General features: G+C 41.3%; 2 protein-coding genes across 4 annotated transcripts in view; one reads left to right on the top strand and one right to left on the bottom strand.

Moving 5' to 3' along the window:
- Nucleotides 1-7,384, top strand: part of ift70 (intraflagellar transport 70) — a 58,550-nt gene extending 51,166 nt beyond the window's left edge. For 2 of the 3 annotated variants that reach the window (XM_030057641.1, XM_030057640.1), the window contains exon 20: nucleotides 4,875-7,384. In XM_030057641.1, coding sequence (XP_029913501.1) covers nucleotides 4,875-5,011 — 137 coding nt within the window. In that variant the 3' untranslated portion in view covers nucleotides 5,012-7,384. The remainder of the gene's footprint in view (nucleotides 1-4,874) is intronic. The other variant, XM_030057642.1, reaches the window with a different exon arrangement.
- Nucleotides 7,385-7,707: 323 nt separating this feature from the next.
- Nucleotides 7,708-12,870, bottom strand: part of c8h16orf89 (chromosome 8 C16orf89 homolog) — a 37,119-nt gene continuing 31,956 nt past the window's right edge. The window contains exon 8 of the mRNA XM_030057643.1: nucleotides 7,708-8,007. Coding sequence (XP_029913503.1) covers nucleotides 7,904-8,007 — 104 coding nt within the window. The 3' untranslated portion in view covers nucleotides 7,708-7,903. The remainder of the gene's footprint in view (nucleotides 8,008-12,870) is intronic.

Below are 12,870 nucleotides of genomic sequence, written 5' to 3'. Positions count from 1 at the left end.
CAAAAACTACACCAGGTTATTTCAGTGATTACCTCACCTTAAAGCACAGAGGAGGGACCAGTCAGTGAAATCACCTGGTGGAGTTTTTGGTTGGAATGAAAACCTGCAGCCTCTAGGCCCTCCATGCCAGCAGTTAGACACCCCTGGCCTATGGGATGCACTTCACCTGAATTAACTGTGATAGATGCTTTCATGTGTTTACATTCCTGTTAGCATCCTATATTTCAGTGTCCCATGGTTTCAGAGGCTCTGCTACTCTGACAAGATAAAACATCTGCATGTGAGTGTGGGTCTCCAGAATTTTCTTCCCGTCAGGATGGAAAATCTCTGGGACATGGGACTCGAAGGCTTTGTTCAGACTGCCAGCCCAAATCCATTTTCCGTCATATCCAGATCGTATTTAGATTGATTTTAGAGAGTCGGGACAGAAAAAAAAAAAAAAGTGATTTTTGCAAATAAGATCCAAATCATATTTGGCGGTGGTTTGAAATGCGATTCCAATCAAATTTCTACAGATGCATCTCAGTCCAGACACTCTGGACACTCAAATAGGGTTTCAGAGTGCCCGTCATGTCGCAATCCAACACACGACAATGATGTTGAATCCAGAGTGACAGAAGTGCATCAGAGCAGTTGAGCAGAATCATATAATCCATGTTGCTACGAGCAGAGCGTTGTGGAGGACAGCACAGAGAACAACAGATGCTAAAATGAAATATTTGCTGGCACTTTGGGGGAGAGGCTTCTGGACATTTCTCCTGCTTCCACATTGGAAAGGCATGTCACCAGCATACATAGTTACTGAAGGAGGGGGGGGGGCAGCTGCTTCAACAGTGCCATGACATCTACCCTACACCTCAAAGCAATATGAAGTTCAAAATATTAGACCCTCCAGAAAAAAGCGGCCATAAATCCTTGATTATGCGGACTAAAATCCTTGATTCCGCGGGCTAAAATCCTTGATTATGCGATTAAATATGTGAGGTTTTTATGCGGTGAAATTGCGGGAAGTTGCAAAGTATGCGAACAGTTGTGAAATATGCGAAAAGATGCGAAATATGTGGTAACTGGAAAAAGGTGATTCTTCTCCCACACCCTGTTACTAGGCTACTACTGAATGAGAAAGACCAATTTTAAAGATATCCTATGATAAACAGGCATACTAGAAGCAAGCTACATCACAGAAAGTGCTGGTAATGTTTAATTTATTTTATTTTATCAACTTAAGCATGGCTTAAACCTCAATCACAAATTTGTCAAAAATAAAACGTGCTTCCTGCTGAGGTATAAATTGCGGTAGAATAAACCATCTGGGGTCTGTTTCATGAAGCAGGTTCAACAAATTCCAGTCTTACCCCGAACTCTGAGTTGATGTACTCTGAGATAGGAAACACTGAGTTTTCGGTTCCAGAACAGCTGATTTGAGTTAGTTTTATCAACTCAGAGTAGCTTCACCTGGAGTTAAGCGCGTGCACCACAGCTGTAGAAAGACAGCGTCAATGGAGCCCCGATTTGACAAGTCACTATGGCAACAGGGAAGCGTAGGGCTGCGTTTTTCACCCCAGTTGAATTGGAAATCTTAATGCATTCATACAGCGAGTTTGAACATTTTTTTTTTTTTTAAAGTGCAACACCGCTGCAGTGGCAAAGGAGAGGGAGATGGCGTGGGAGAACATTGCTGCTCGGGTCAATGCGCAAGTTTAAATGTAGTCCGTTGCAATCACAATAATATTACTGGGGAAAACTGCTTGAATGGTAGCCTATTAATTTATTTCATTTAGGTGCAATCCCGCGGGGGAGAAGCGCACTTGGCAGCAACTTAAGATGAAATATAAAAACATTGTTCAAACAGGTAAGACCTTGGCATAAACACCTATACGCGGTCTTATCTCTCGACGAATATTTAATTCTCTGTGCAGTAACACTGCACCTTCATCCACAGCCTACGCCACGCCAAAACTCGCCTGCTGATTGAATGAATGAGGAAGTTAAATACCGTGTGTGGCAGAAAGAGGGCGGACACAGAGAGAAACTCGAGGTTTCATGAGAAAAACCTGGTCCCATGGAGTCTGTTACTGCGGTAACTGACCAAGAGCTTAAGTTACCTCCCTCTGGGAAACAGGCTACAGTTACCCCTCTTTCTCTGCTTTGAGTTACCTCCCTTTGTGAAACGGAAAACTCAGTTTCCCTCATTTCAGGGTTAACAGACTTAGGGCCCTATCTTGTGCCACCCGCTATCCGCTGCCACTACCCGCTACCCGCAAATTGTGGTTTTAGGAACTTCCGCTATCCCTAAACGGTATCTTGTGCCCACGCTACCCGCTATCCGTTATGCCGACTCCGTCATTTGCGCCTGGAGGTGTGTCCGTGGGCGTGTTTCATGCGCTGTCCCTAAAATTGCTATCTTGCGCACACACTTTAGGAAATGCAGATAGCGGGTGGTCCTGACCACCCGCTATCCGCTATCCCTAAAGTTTGGGCTGTTAGGAGACAGCGCCCAGGCGGCTTCAATGCGCGCCCCGACGGAGCCTCGCCACGCACACGGTTGGACTGATACCGGGACGCCGCCGGAATGGACTGAGTATATTACTCATATAGACTGTTTAGAGGAAAGACTGTTTTAATTGGACACTTACGCCAGCACGTTTTATTGTTTTATCATAAGCCAGCAGCTGTGCTATATTTTTATTTTTAATATTTTATTTGCCCAATCTACCTTGTCAGTAAATTAGTTTACACATAGTTCCACCTCTGCCACCTCCACCTCACCTTGTGTGTGTGTGGTGTGACCTGGGGATTTTACTCAATCAGTACAACCTTGTGACACGTCCACTTGGACACATGTGGCTCCACTTCCCGAATTAACTCACCTATAATATAATATATAATATGTATACATATAAAGCCAACTTGCTTTAGCCTCAGTAGAACCCCTGAGAAAATCTACCTCCCTCTCTCCATCGCGGGTTTAGGATTTAGGATAGCGCAGCCTGCCCTTAAAGGCAATGGCACCTGGCACACTGATTTAACTGGCGTAACGCCCAAAACACGCCTATGCATAATATAGCGGGTAGCGCAGGTGTTTTGCGGGTAGCGGGAGGTGCACAAGATAGCAACTTTTGCGGGGGAACGCCTCTTGCGCACCTGCTTTGTGAAACGGACCCCTGCGACAATGTTTTCAAAAACAGTTTAAACTCAACTGTTGAACATCAACTCTAAACTCTAAAAATAACAGCTCTCAATGAGCCAAACCTATAGATCTAAATAATTTGAGCTTTATTGCACCATTTGTGGGAACCCTGTTCAGTGCAGTATCATCTTTTCTCTCTCCTGTGGGCGCTGTTCTTCCATTAGCTCGTTGTTGTGTTGTGTTGTCTTGTGTTATGAATGTGCGAGCTGATAATGTCGGACCAGGCGTCGCATATAAATTAACATCACAACTCCATTTATTTATTTTAGTTATATTTTTCTCATTTTATGCGGAAAAATGCGGAAATTGTGAAATCAAGCGAGACCCGCATATTTTGCGAAATATGCGGGGATTATGCAACTTTTTGGAAAATAACTGACCCCCACATAATCAGTGACATTTGGGTGATTTATGCGGGAATTCATGCGATATCGCATAATCGCGTTTATATGGAGGGTCTAAAATATGTATACAACTACAGCCTAGAGGCTTTTGAATACAAAGTTGTCATACAGAAATTTCACAGACACAGGTATGCAAAAAAAAAAAAAAAAACTTTTTAGTAAAATTCAAACTCAGTTCACTGTTTTCTAGTAGTTCTAGTTTTCTGTTGTTACTTTTCATTTCACTGATCTCCTTGTAGTTCACTGTCCAAACACAAACCTCAACATGAAGATTTCATTTAGATACAAGTAATGATCAGGGGCCAGATTGCAGAAACGTCCAATAATTTAACAACATCACACCAATGGAGCAAAAACACTCAACTCCTAGATAGATGAGGTAGAGGTGTTAGTCACGTCTGTGGAGATAATTGTAGGTATTCTGTTTCGGGAAACTTTCAACAGCACTTACTATGGAGGTAAATATATCATTTGATACATAGTTTGGGTCTGCAATAAGCCTTTCAGAGAATATGCTCCACCTGCTAATTAATTGGTTCTGTTCTAACCCATATCTAATCTTTCTACCTAATCTTTTCCCTAAAGCAGTCATATTTTAGAGCTTGCACATCATTTTTCCTCTTTTGTCCAGCCATTGGTTTCCATTCATTCCACTACGATATGAAAATGAACTTTCAAAGACTTCAAACTTTGCTCATACCAGTATTTCATCACTGTAATAAAGTTGTCCACATTAGTTTTCCTAAAAGCAGAAGAACTGTTGTGTTTTGATGACTTGAAATTGGGGCAGTGTTCCACCAGGGAAAATAGTCCCCGAAGAAATGTTTTCTGCACACAGCCAGTTATCATTTCTGTGGTTTATGAATGTCAGTGACTTAGTTAGCCACAGAGGCAGAACATTATAAGGTGGCTGTTTCAACCAATAATTAATTTTGATTATATAATTTGTGAAATCTTTAGTACCCCCACGTGATGTGTAGTAAACAGGCCAAACATTCTAAATCACTGCTATGGTCCTTTTAATTAAGAGCATTAACTTAAGCACTGTCAATCTGTAATGACAATTTTCTTAAATCAGGCCTTAACCCTGATTACCATGGTTACCAAACAGTTAATATAAGATGTCCAAGTTAGAGAGTTCCTGTAGTATTGGCCCAGGACTTTCATTAACTTCAATAAAGGAGACAAGCTTTCAGGGAGGAACCTTTATCTTAGTTGAGGGTTTGTCTTGAGGCTAAGCTTAAAAGTATGCTAATATGGCTTGTTGTGTTTCCCTAAAGTGTACGGAAGAGATGAGCCAGCGATCATTGAGCAGCCTCTGGAGGAGGACCGCATCCACATTGGCAAGAACACCGTCACCTACGAAGCACGGCTGCTCAAGACGCTCTTCTACGAGGTCATTGGCTGGAATCAGTGACATCCTCTTGACAGATGAAATTTCAAACAAGGACCGTGCAAGCTTTATTCTTTAGGAAACCAAAAGCAACTGCAAGCTGCTGAGTTCCTCTGGCCATTTTTGGACCCTCACACACCATGGAAACTCATTATTTAGTAGCTTGATAGAGCTGGGAAGTGGTCTTTGGCAGACAGTTATGATCTCAGTGTGTACCAAAAGATCTTATCTAACCATTTTTCCCTACTATGTTATGATTGTTGGGGTAGCCTGAAGCCATATGCTTGCACCTCAGCTCCACATGGCATGTTAGCATATCGCCTCAGAGAGTCAAAGAAGTCACTCTGATTTATCACTATGGGAATTCTTTCAGTTCCTGTGGAAGGTATGTGCTCCAGTGTTTATCAAACTATCCGAGCAAATTAACATGATTTCTGTCAAAAACATGGGAAAAAGGCGATTAGCAAATTAGCAACAAAAAAAAAGAAAGAAAGAAAGAAAAGAAAAAGAAAAAGAAAAAGACAAGAAAAAAGACAAGAAAAGTACAGGACATTTGCTAAAAAAAATTATAAGAAAATTACAAGAAAACTATAATACTAACATGATATATTTAAAGTTCACATCAGTGATGCTGGATTGATGTTTGATTTCTTTTGTTTCAGAATGCATTCAAATATATTTCATAAGCATTTCAAATGAGTAAAACCTTTTTAAAATAAAATAAAACCTGGGATTTAAGAAGTTAAACGGCATGTCTTTCTGTACAGTTAACTGTGTAGTGAAACCATGTCAAGCTGTTTGAAAGGTGCACTAGTGGTCAAATGCTAACAAATTTTGTTTTTGGTACCTGTTAAATTATACTGCTTTCTGCATGAATTACATGGACTCTCAATCCACTGATATTTCAGATATGCTTCTTTCTAGGCTCTACTACCGCTGTTTGTTTCTACAAATATTTGTGTCCTGTGCTTTGATTCATTCAGTTCAATTTGTGTAGCATCAAATCATAACAGAAGTTATCTCAAGGTGCTTTACAGAAACCCAACAGATATTGGCCAAATCCATGGACCAAAATCTCTCCCAAGAGCGAGCACAAAGTGGCAGTGGTGAGGAAAAAAACCCTTTTAACATTGAAAAAAACCTTGAGCATAAACCCAGCTCTGGGTGGGCGGCCATCTGCCTCAACTGGAAGGGGTTGAGAGATGGACAGAAAGGGAGGGAGGAGGGAGGAGCACATTGCAAGACATAGAACAATGTAAGTTTGACATAGGGCTGTATAGTAATACTAGTGGTGATAATAGCAGTAATGACAATGATAATAGTGTTTCAGCATCAGTAGTAATCATAATAACACTAAAAGCCATAATAATAACATTTCTGATAATACTAATAGTAATAGTCAGAACAATGATAGCGAGAATAGTAATAATGCTAATTATAGGTCTGATTGTAGCCAGACTGAGTAATACTAGTAATTGGAGTAGTAATAATATGACTAATGACAGCAGAAGAAATGGGTGTTGATCAGGATCGGGTGGGGCAGCAGGTGCTTTGCCATCACGGATGCAGACTACAGCTCCAGAGGCAGAAATACCTGCTGAAAAGCGACAGAGGAAGAGAGAAAGAAGAGGAGAGAGCACAAAAAAACAAAGAAACCAAAAAAAAAAAAAAAAAAAAAAAAAACTCCAGTATTCCTTGCTGTGGTGCTGGAGGCCAGTGTGATACTATCTAAGGTAACTTTATGATTAGATAGTAGGTTTCTGAGGTGTGTAGGGCCTATTACAATAACTTCAGTTTTGTCTGAATTTAGTAGTAGAAAATTGCCATCCAGCTCTTTATGTCCTGAAGACATGTTTGAAGTTTAGCTAACTGATTCATCTGGCTTCACTGAAATATATAATTGGGTATCATCCAGATAACATTGACGATTTATGGAGTGTTTCCTAATAATATTACTTAAAGGGAGCATATACAAGATGAACAGTAAAGGTCCAAGCACAGAACCTTGTGGAACTCCATGTATGATGTCCATGTAGAACTTCTGTGTGCATGGAGGATTCATCATTAACATGTACAAATTGAAAGCGATCTGATAGATAGGACTTAAGCCAATTTAGTGCCATTCCTTTAATGCCAATTAAATGCTCCAGTCACTATAATAAGATCAGATGGTCAATGGTGTCAATTGCAGCACAAAGATCTAGCAGGACAAGTACATTCTGTTTATTCTGTTTATTCGGATATAGATTTAATAGCAACACACAATACAGGAGTCCCTATCCCCAACCCATTTGGAAACTCTAACCCTAACAGCTACATACTTGCTTTCATGTTTCATGCAGATTTTGCTACCTTATATCTGAGAGTGAAGTCCCCCTGATTTTGGCCCTGATATGTTTCTTGGTGTTGCATTCAGTATGCATCCAGTGGATAAAAATTGACTTTAGATAAAACTAAATAAAGATAAAAATAAAAGAAATAAAGATTTTTTGACTCTTGTAAAAATGTAAAACATTCTGCAGGGGTTTTGTTTTCAAACCACAGTCAGCTTATTAGCGAGGCAAGTTTTGCCCACAGCTTGAACATATTTTGGCAACTTAAAAGACATTTTGTTTGGGCTTCATTTCTCCCATAGATGCTGGACTAATTCAGTACACTAGAGTAATGTCAGAATCACAACATAATTCAACAATGGAAAAAAATGTGACTGAAAAGTTTCTGTTGTGTACCAAGCAAACACAGACCCAGCATTTTATTAATTAAACACTCTTATGACTAAGCGTCTTATGACTAAGTTCATAATAAAGCAGTGTTTCATGTCAGAACAGTCGCCAGCCCAGATGCATATAGAACACAGCCATCCAAAACATCATGCTCTCCTGAACACACACCAAGCTGTGGCAGAGTGAGTGGCATTCAGGAGAGCGGCCTCTTGGTTATGTCTTGTTCTGTCAGGTAGTAGTTCAGGTATCCTCCCAGTGCGCTAACTGCCACACCTGTCATGTGACTGGAACAACCATCTGTAAGAACACAAGGCAACAGAGACAAGAACAGAGAATGGGAGGAATGGAATAAAAGAGACTACAACAGAGGGAGAGATTAGAATAGAATTTATTGGGAGTCCCAAACAACACAGGTGTATAGGCATATTAGTTCTCTATTCTTATTAATCTGCCACTTTGAGGAAATTTTCCACCTGATTTCAATATTTGAAAACCCCTGAAACTTGCCACACTTGTCATAGACATGTGATCAGTGATGCATGGACCACTTGGAGCAGTGCTGCTCTATGTGGTGTTATAGTTCATTGTTAAAATTTCATGCAGTCAGTCAGTCCATTTGTCGAAAGTTTCTGGAATTTGGCAGACGCATTCTCTGGGTCCTGCTGAACAGTTTTACGCATACAACCCATAAGGTCCATCATATTGAACCTTGTTTTTCATACTCATCTTAAAACCATTTGACACATTATCTGAGGGTGTCAATCTTTCAGAATTGTGAAGGAAATTTCAAATTAAAAAAAACAACAGGGCCCTTCCCCGGTAGGGCTCGGGCCCTAATTATAGCTGCTGCGCAGCAATGGTCGGGGCCGGGCGATTTTAGGAAAATTTAGTCAATTCTGAGCAACAAGTGGAGAATAGGAAGATGAAAATCTGCATCAGTTGAGGCTTGAACTCACAATTTTTGGCATGAAGGACAATGCTCTATCTCACTGAGCTAATTGGCAGTTCATGTAAGGCTTCACAAATTGACTAAGCCAGTCACATGATAGCAGCCACCTATGCATGGAAAGGCAGATTTCAAACCACTGTTTGAAAAAAAAAAAAAAATCAGTCATCAAGACAAAAATCTGAAAATACACATATTGCATCTAGACAGCATGGAGATGTTGGTAATTTGATTGATTTGCTCCATAAGTGAAAAACTAATGTTTAAGTGTAACATGTACAAAGGTTTCTTCGGTATTGGGGCTACATTTTGATGAAAGTTGCAAAGCTGTAGCAGATATGGTTATTATAAATTTTCAAAGTTTTGAACTTTAGAGGTTTGCTGTAGCACCACCATCAGGACTATTGACTTGTGTTTGCAGCTGAGGAAATCTGGCATGGGACTGGACCTTTGTGCAAAGTTTGGTGAGTTTTCACACATGGGAATGTTGCACAAGCTGAGGCTTGAACTAAATCTTTAACACCAAGGACTGGCCTCTATCTCACTGAACTAATTGGCAAGAGGAAGTTTCACATGTAGCTTCACAAATTGCACTAAGCCAATCACTGCAGGACAGCAGCCATCCATGCATGGAAAGGCAGATTTTAAACAGCTGTCAAAATTCAGTTATTAAGACAAAAATCTGAAAATACACATATTGCATCTAGACAGCATGGAGATGTTGATCATTTGTTTTTAACAATGACTGATTTGCTCCATAAGTGAAAAACTGATGTTTAAAAATGCCATTCCTGCATTGACTCCAATTGTTCAACTGAGAGCAAAATTCAAAATGCTGTCAAAAATTGACTTTTTGAGATAAAATTCTGAAATTTGTCGCACATCATCTACCATGACTCCATGATGCACTGTAGGCTCAATTTTCGATAAATCAAAAATCTGTGTGGATCGTTTGCATAAGACAGTTTGAAGATGCTCTGTAGCAAGTTTGGTGACATTTGAGCAAAAATTGTGGGAGGAGATAGGTTTAATACGTTTTACAGTTTTTGAAAAAAACAGTGATGGATTTCATAATTTTCAGTAGCTTTAAATGTACATATGTTTCATCAGTATTGGGGCTACATTTTGGTGAAAGTTGCAAAGCTGTAGCACATATAGTTGATTTGTTATGAATTTTCAAAGTTTTGAAATTTAGAGGCTTGCTGTAGCGCCACCATCAGCACTATTGGCTTGTGTTTGCAGCTGAGGAAATCTGGCACGGGACTGGACCTTTGTGCAAAATTTGGTGATTTTTCGCACATGGGAAATAGGACTTCCTTGAAGGAAAGAAAAACACAGGAATACAAGAGGGTCCTAGCAGCTTAGACTGCCTGGCCCCTAATGAAATACAATGAGTTATGATAGAGTAAACCTTTGCAAAAATGGCTAGTCAGATTGTAAATACTATATATTCATTATATACAGTACAGGCCAAAAGTTTGGACACACCTTCTCATTCAATGCGTTTTCTTTATTTTCATGACTATTTACATTGTAGATTCTCACTGAAGGAATCAAAACTATGAATGAACACGTGGAGTTATGTACTTAACAAAAAAAGGTGAAATAACTGAAAACATGTTTTATATTCTAGTTTCTTCAAAATAGCCACCCTTTAGCGGTGTAGTCGACCCAAGAGGAGAGGGAAATGAGCCGGGGTAAGACTGAGGCTGAGTAGGCTTGGACCCAAGGCTGTCCCGCTACCCAGCCTACTCCTGGCAAATGTCCGGTCGCAGGAAAATAAAATGGATGAGATAAGGCTCAGGCTGACCCAGCAGGGAGAGATCAGACACTGCGGCGCTCTCATCCTGACAGAGACGTGGCTCCATGAAAACATACCGGATGAGGCTTTAGCACTGGACGGGCGGAGCCTGTTCCGGGCCGACAGAACACAAGACTCCGGTAAGACAAGAGGGGGTGGGCTCTGTGTGTACATCAATGATGCTTGGTGCACAGGTGCAGTCAGAGTGGATGGAAAATGTTCACCTGACATTGAGTTTTTACTGCTCAGATGTCGGCCATATTACCTGCCTAGAGAATTCACCAGTGTGTTTGTTGCTGCTGTTTACATTCCACCGGATGCAAATTCAAAAAATGCACTCCTGGAATTGTATGAGGTTATCAGCAGTCAAATGGCAAAACAGCCAGATGCTGTTATTATTGTTGCTGTGGATTTTAATCAAACAGACCTCAGAACTGTTCTGCCAAGATTCCACCAGCACGTCCACATCCCCACCAGAGGAAACAACACACTGGACCATGTCTACACCAATGTTCCTGGCAGCTACAGAGCCCTCTCTCGTCCTCATTTTGGCCAGTCAGACCACATCTCCCTGCTTCTCCTGCCTACCTACATCCAGCTGACAAAAAGGGTCAAACCAACTGTAAAAACAGTTAAAGTGTGGACAGATGAAGCTACAGCAGCTCTACAGGACTGTTTTGAATGCACAGACTGGCAGATGTTCAGGGATGCTGCTACCCAGGAGAACCATATTGACCTTGAAGAATACGCATCATCAGTGACATCATACATCAGCAAATGTGCTGATGATGTGGTAAAAATAAGGACAGTTAAATCATTCCCTAATGAGAAAGCCTGGATGAATGGAGAGGTGAGAGCTCTATTTAGAGCCAAAAAAGCTGCCTTTAAGTCAGGTGACAAAGAAGCTTACAACACTGCCAGAAGGCATCAGCAGAGACTGGAGAGAAACCTCAACACCAACAGCAGCAAAGACTTGTGGCAGGCGGTCAAAAATGTGACAGGCTACAAAAGCAGGAGCGCTCCCATCATGCGTGAGGCCACGTTACCAGACGAGCTGAACACATTTTATGCTCGCTTTGACCTCCTCAACAGAGAGTCAGCTGTAAAGTCTACTCCGCCTCCAGAGGACCGGCCACTGTCAGTATCCACAGTGGATGTGAGGAAAGTCCTGCTGAAAGTGAATATGAGTAAAGCTGCTGGGCCTGACAACATCCCTGGCCGTGTACTAAAAACATGTGCCAACCAGCTAGTAGATGTCATTACCGACATTTTCAACATATCGCTGTCACAGGAGAGTGTTCCCACCTGCTTCAAGACAGCCACCATCATCCCTGTGCCTAAAAAGTCTGCAGTGTCTGATCTAAATGACTACCGCCCTGTGGCACTCACCCCCATCCTGATGAAGTGCTTTGAGAAACTGGTTCTCCAGCACATAAAGAACAACATCCCTGCCAGTCTGGACCCTCAGCAGTTTGCATTCAGAACCAACAGATCCACAGAGGATCAACATAACAAAGAACCTGACATGGACTTCACATATCTCTGCCCTGGTTAAAAAAGCTCAGAAACGGCTGTATTTCTTAAGGAAACTTAAGAAAGCAAAATTCCCACGCCAAGTTCTTGTCAGCTTCTACAAAGGAGCGATTGAAAGCATCCTGACTGGAAACATCACAAACTGGCATGGGATGACTCTGCAACGAGTGATTAAAACTGCCCAAAACATCATTGGTACCCATCTACCAAGCATCAGTGATATTGGGGAGGTGAGGTGCCTGCGCAGAGCCAAAAGGATCCTAAAAGACAACACCCACCCCAGCCACAGCTTGTTCACCCTGCTGCCGTCAGGCAAAAGATACAGAAGTATTCGCTGCCGTACAACCAGACTACAGAGCAGCTTCTTCCCTCAGGCTGTGAGACTACTAAATGCACCATCTGAACTCCTCCAGGCTTAATAATTCTATTTTCTACACAATCAATCAATCAATCAATCAATCAAGAGGGAACCACACTTTAATTTCATTATTCAACCTGTTGTATAATGACAAATAAACTTCCTTGTATCCTTGTATCCTTGTATCCTTGTATCCTTGTATCCTTTGCTCTGATTACTGCTTTGCACACTCTTGGCATTCTCTCGATGAGCTTCAAGAGGTAGTCACCGGAAATGGTTTTCACTTCACAGGTGTGCCTTATCAGGGTTAATTAGTGGAATTTCTTGCTTTATCAATGGGGTTGGGACCATCAGTTGTGTTGTGCAGAAGTCAGGTTACTACACAGCCGACAGCCCTATTGGACAACTGTTAAAATTCATATTATGGCAAGAACTAATCAGCTAACTAAAGAAAAACGAGTGGCTAGACACATGAGGACCGACCCAGGAAAGGAAGACCAAGAGTCACCTCTGCTTCTGAGG

The sequence above is a fragment of the Myripristis murdjan genome, chromosome 8 (genome assembly GCF_902150065.1).
Source record: "Myripristis murdjan chromosome 8, fMyrMur1.1, whole genome shotgun sequence".
Lineage (NCBI taxonomy): Eukaryota > Metazoa > Chordata > Actinopteri > Holocentriformes > Holocentridae > Myripristis > Myripristis murdjan.
Note: the sequence above shows the minus strand (reverse complement) of the source record. Positions and strands in the feature narration are given on the sequence as shown.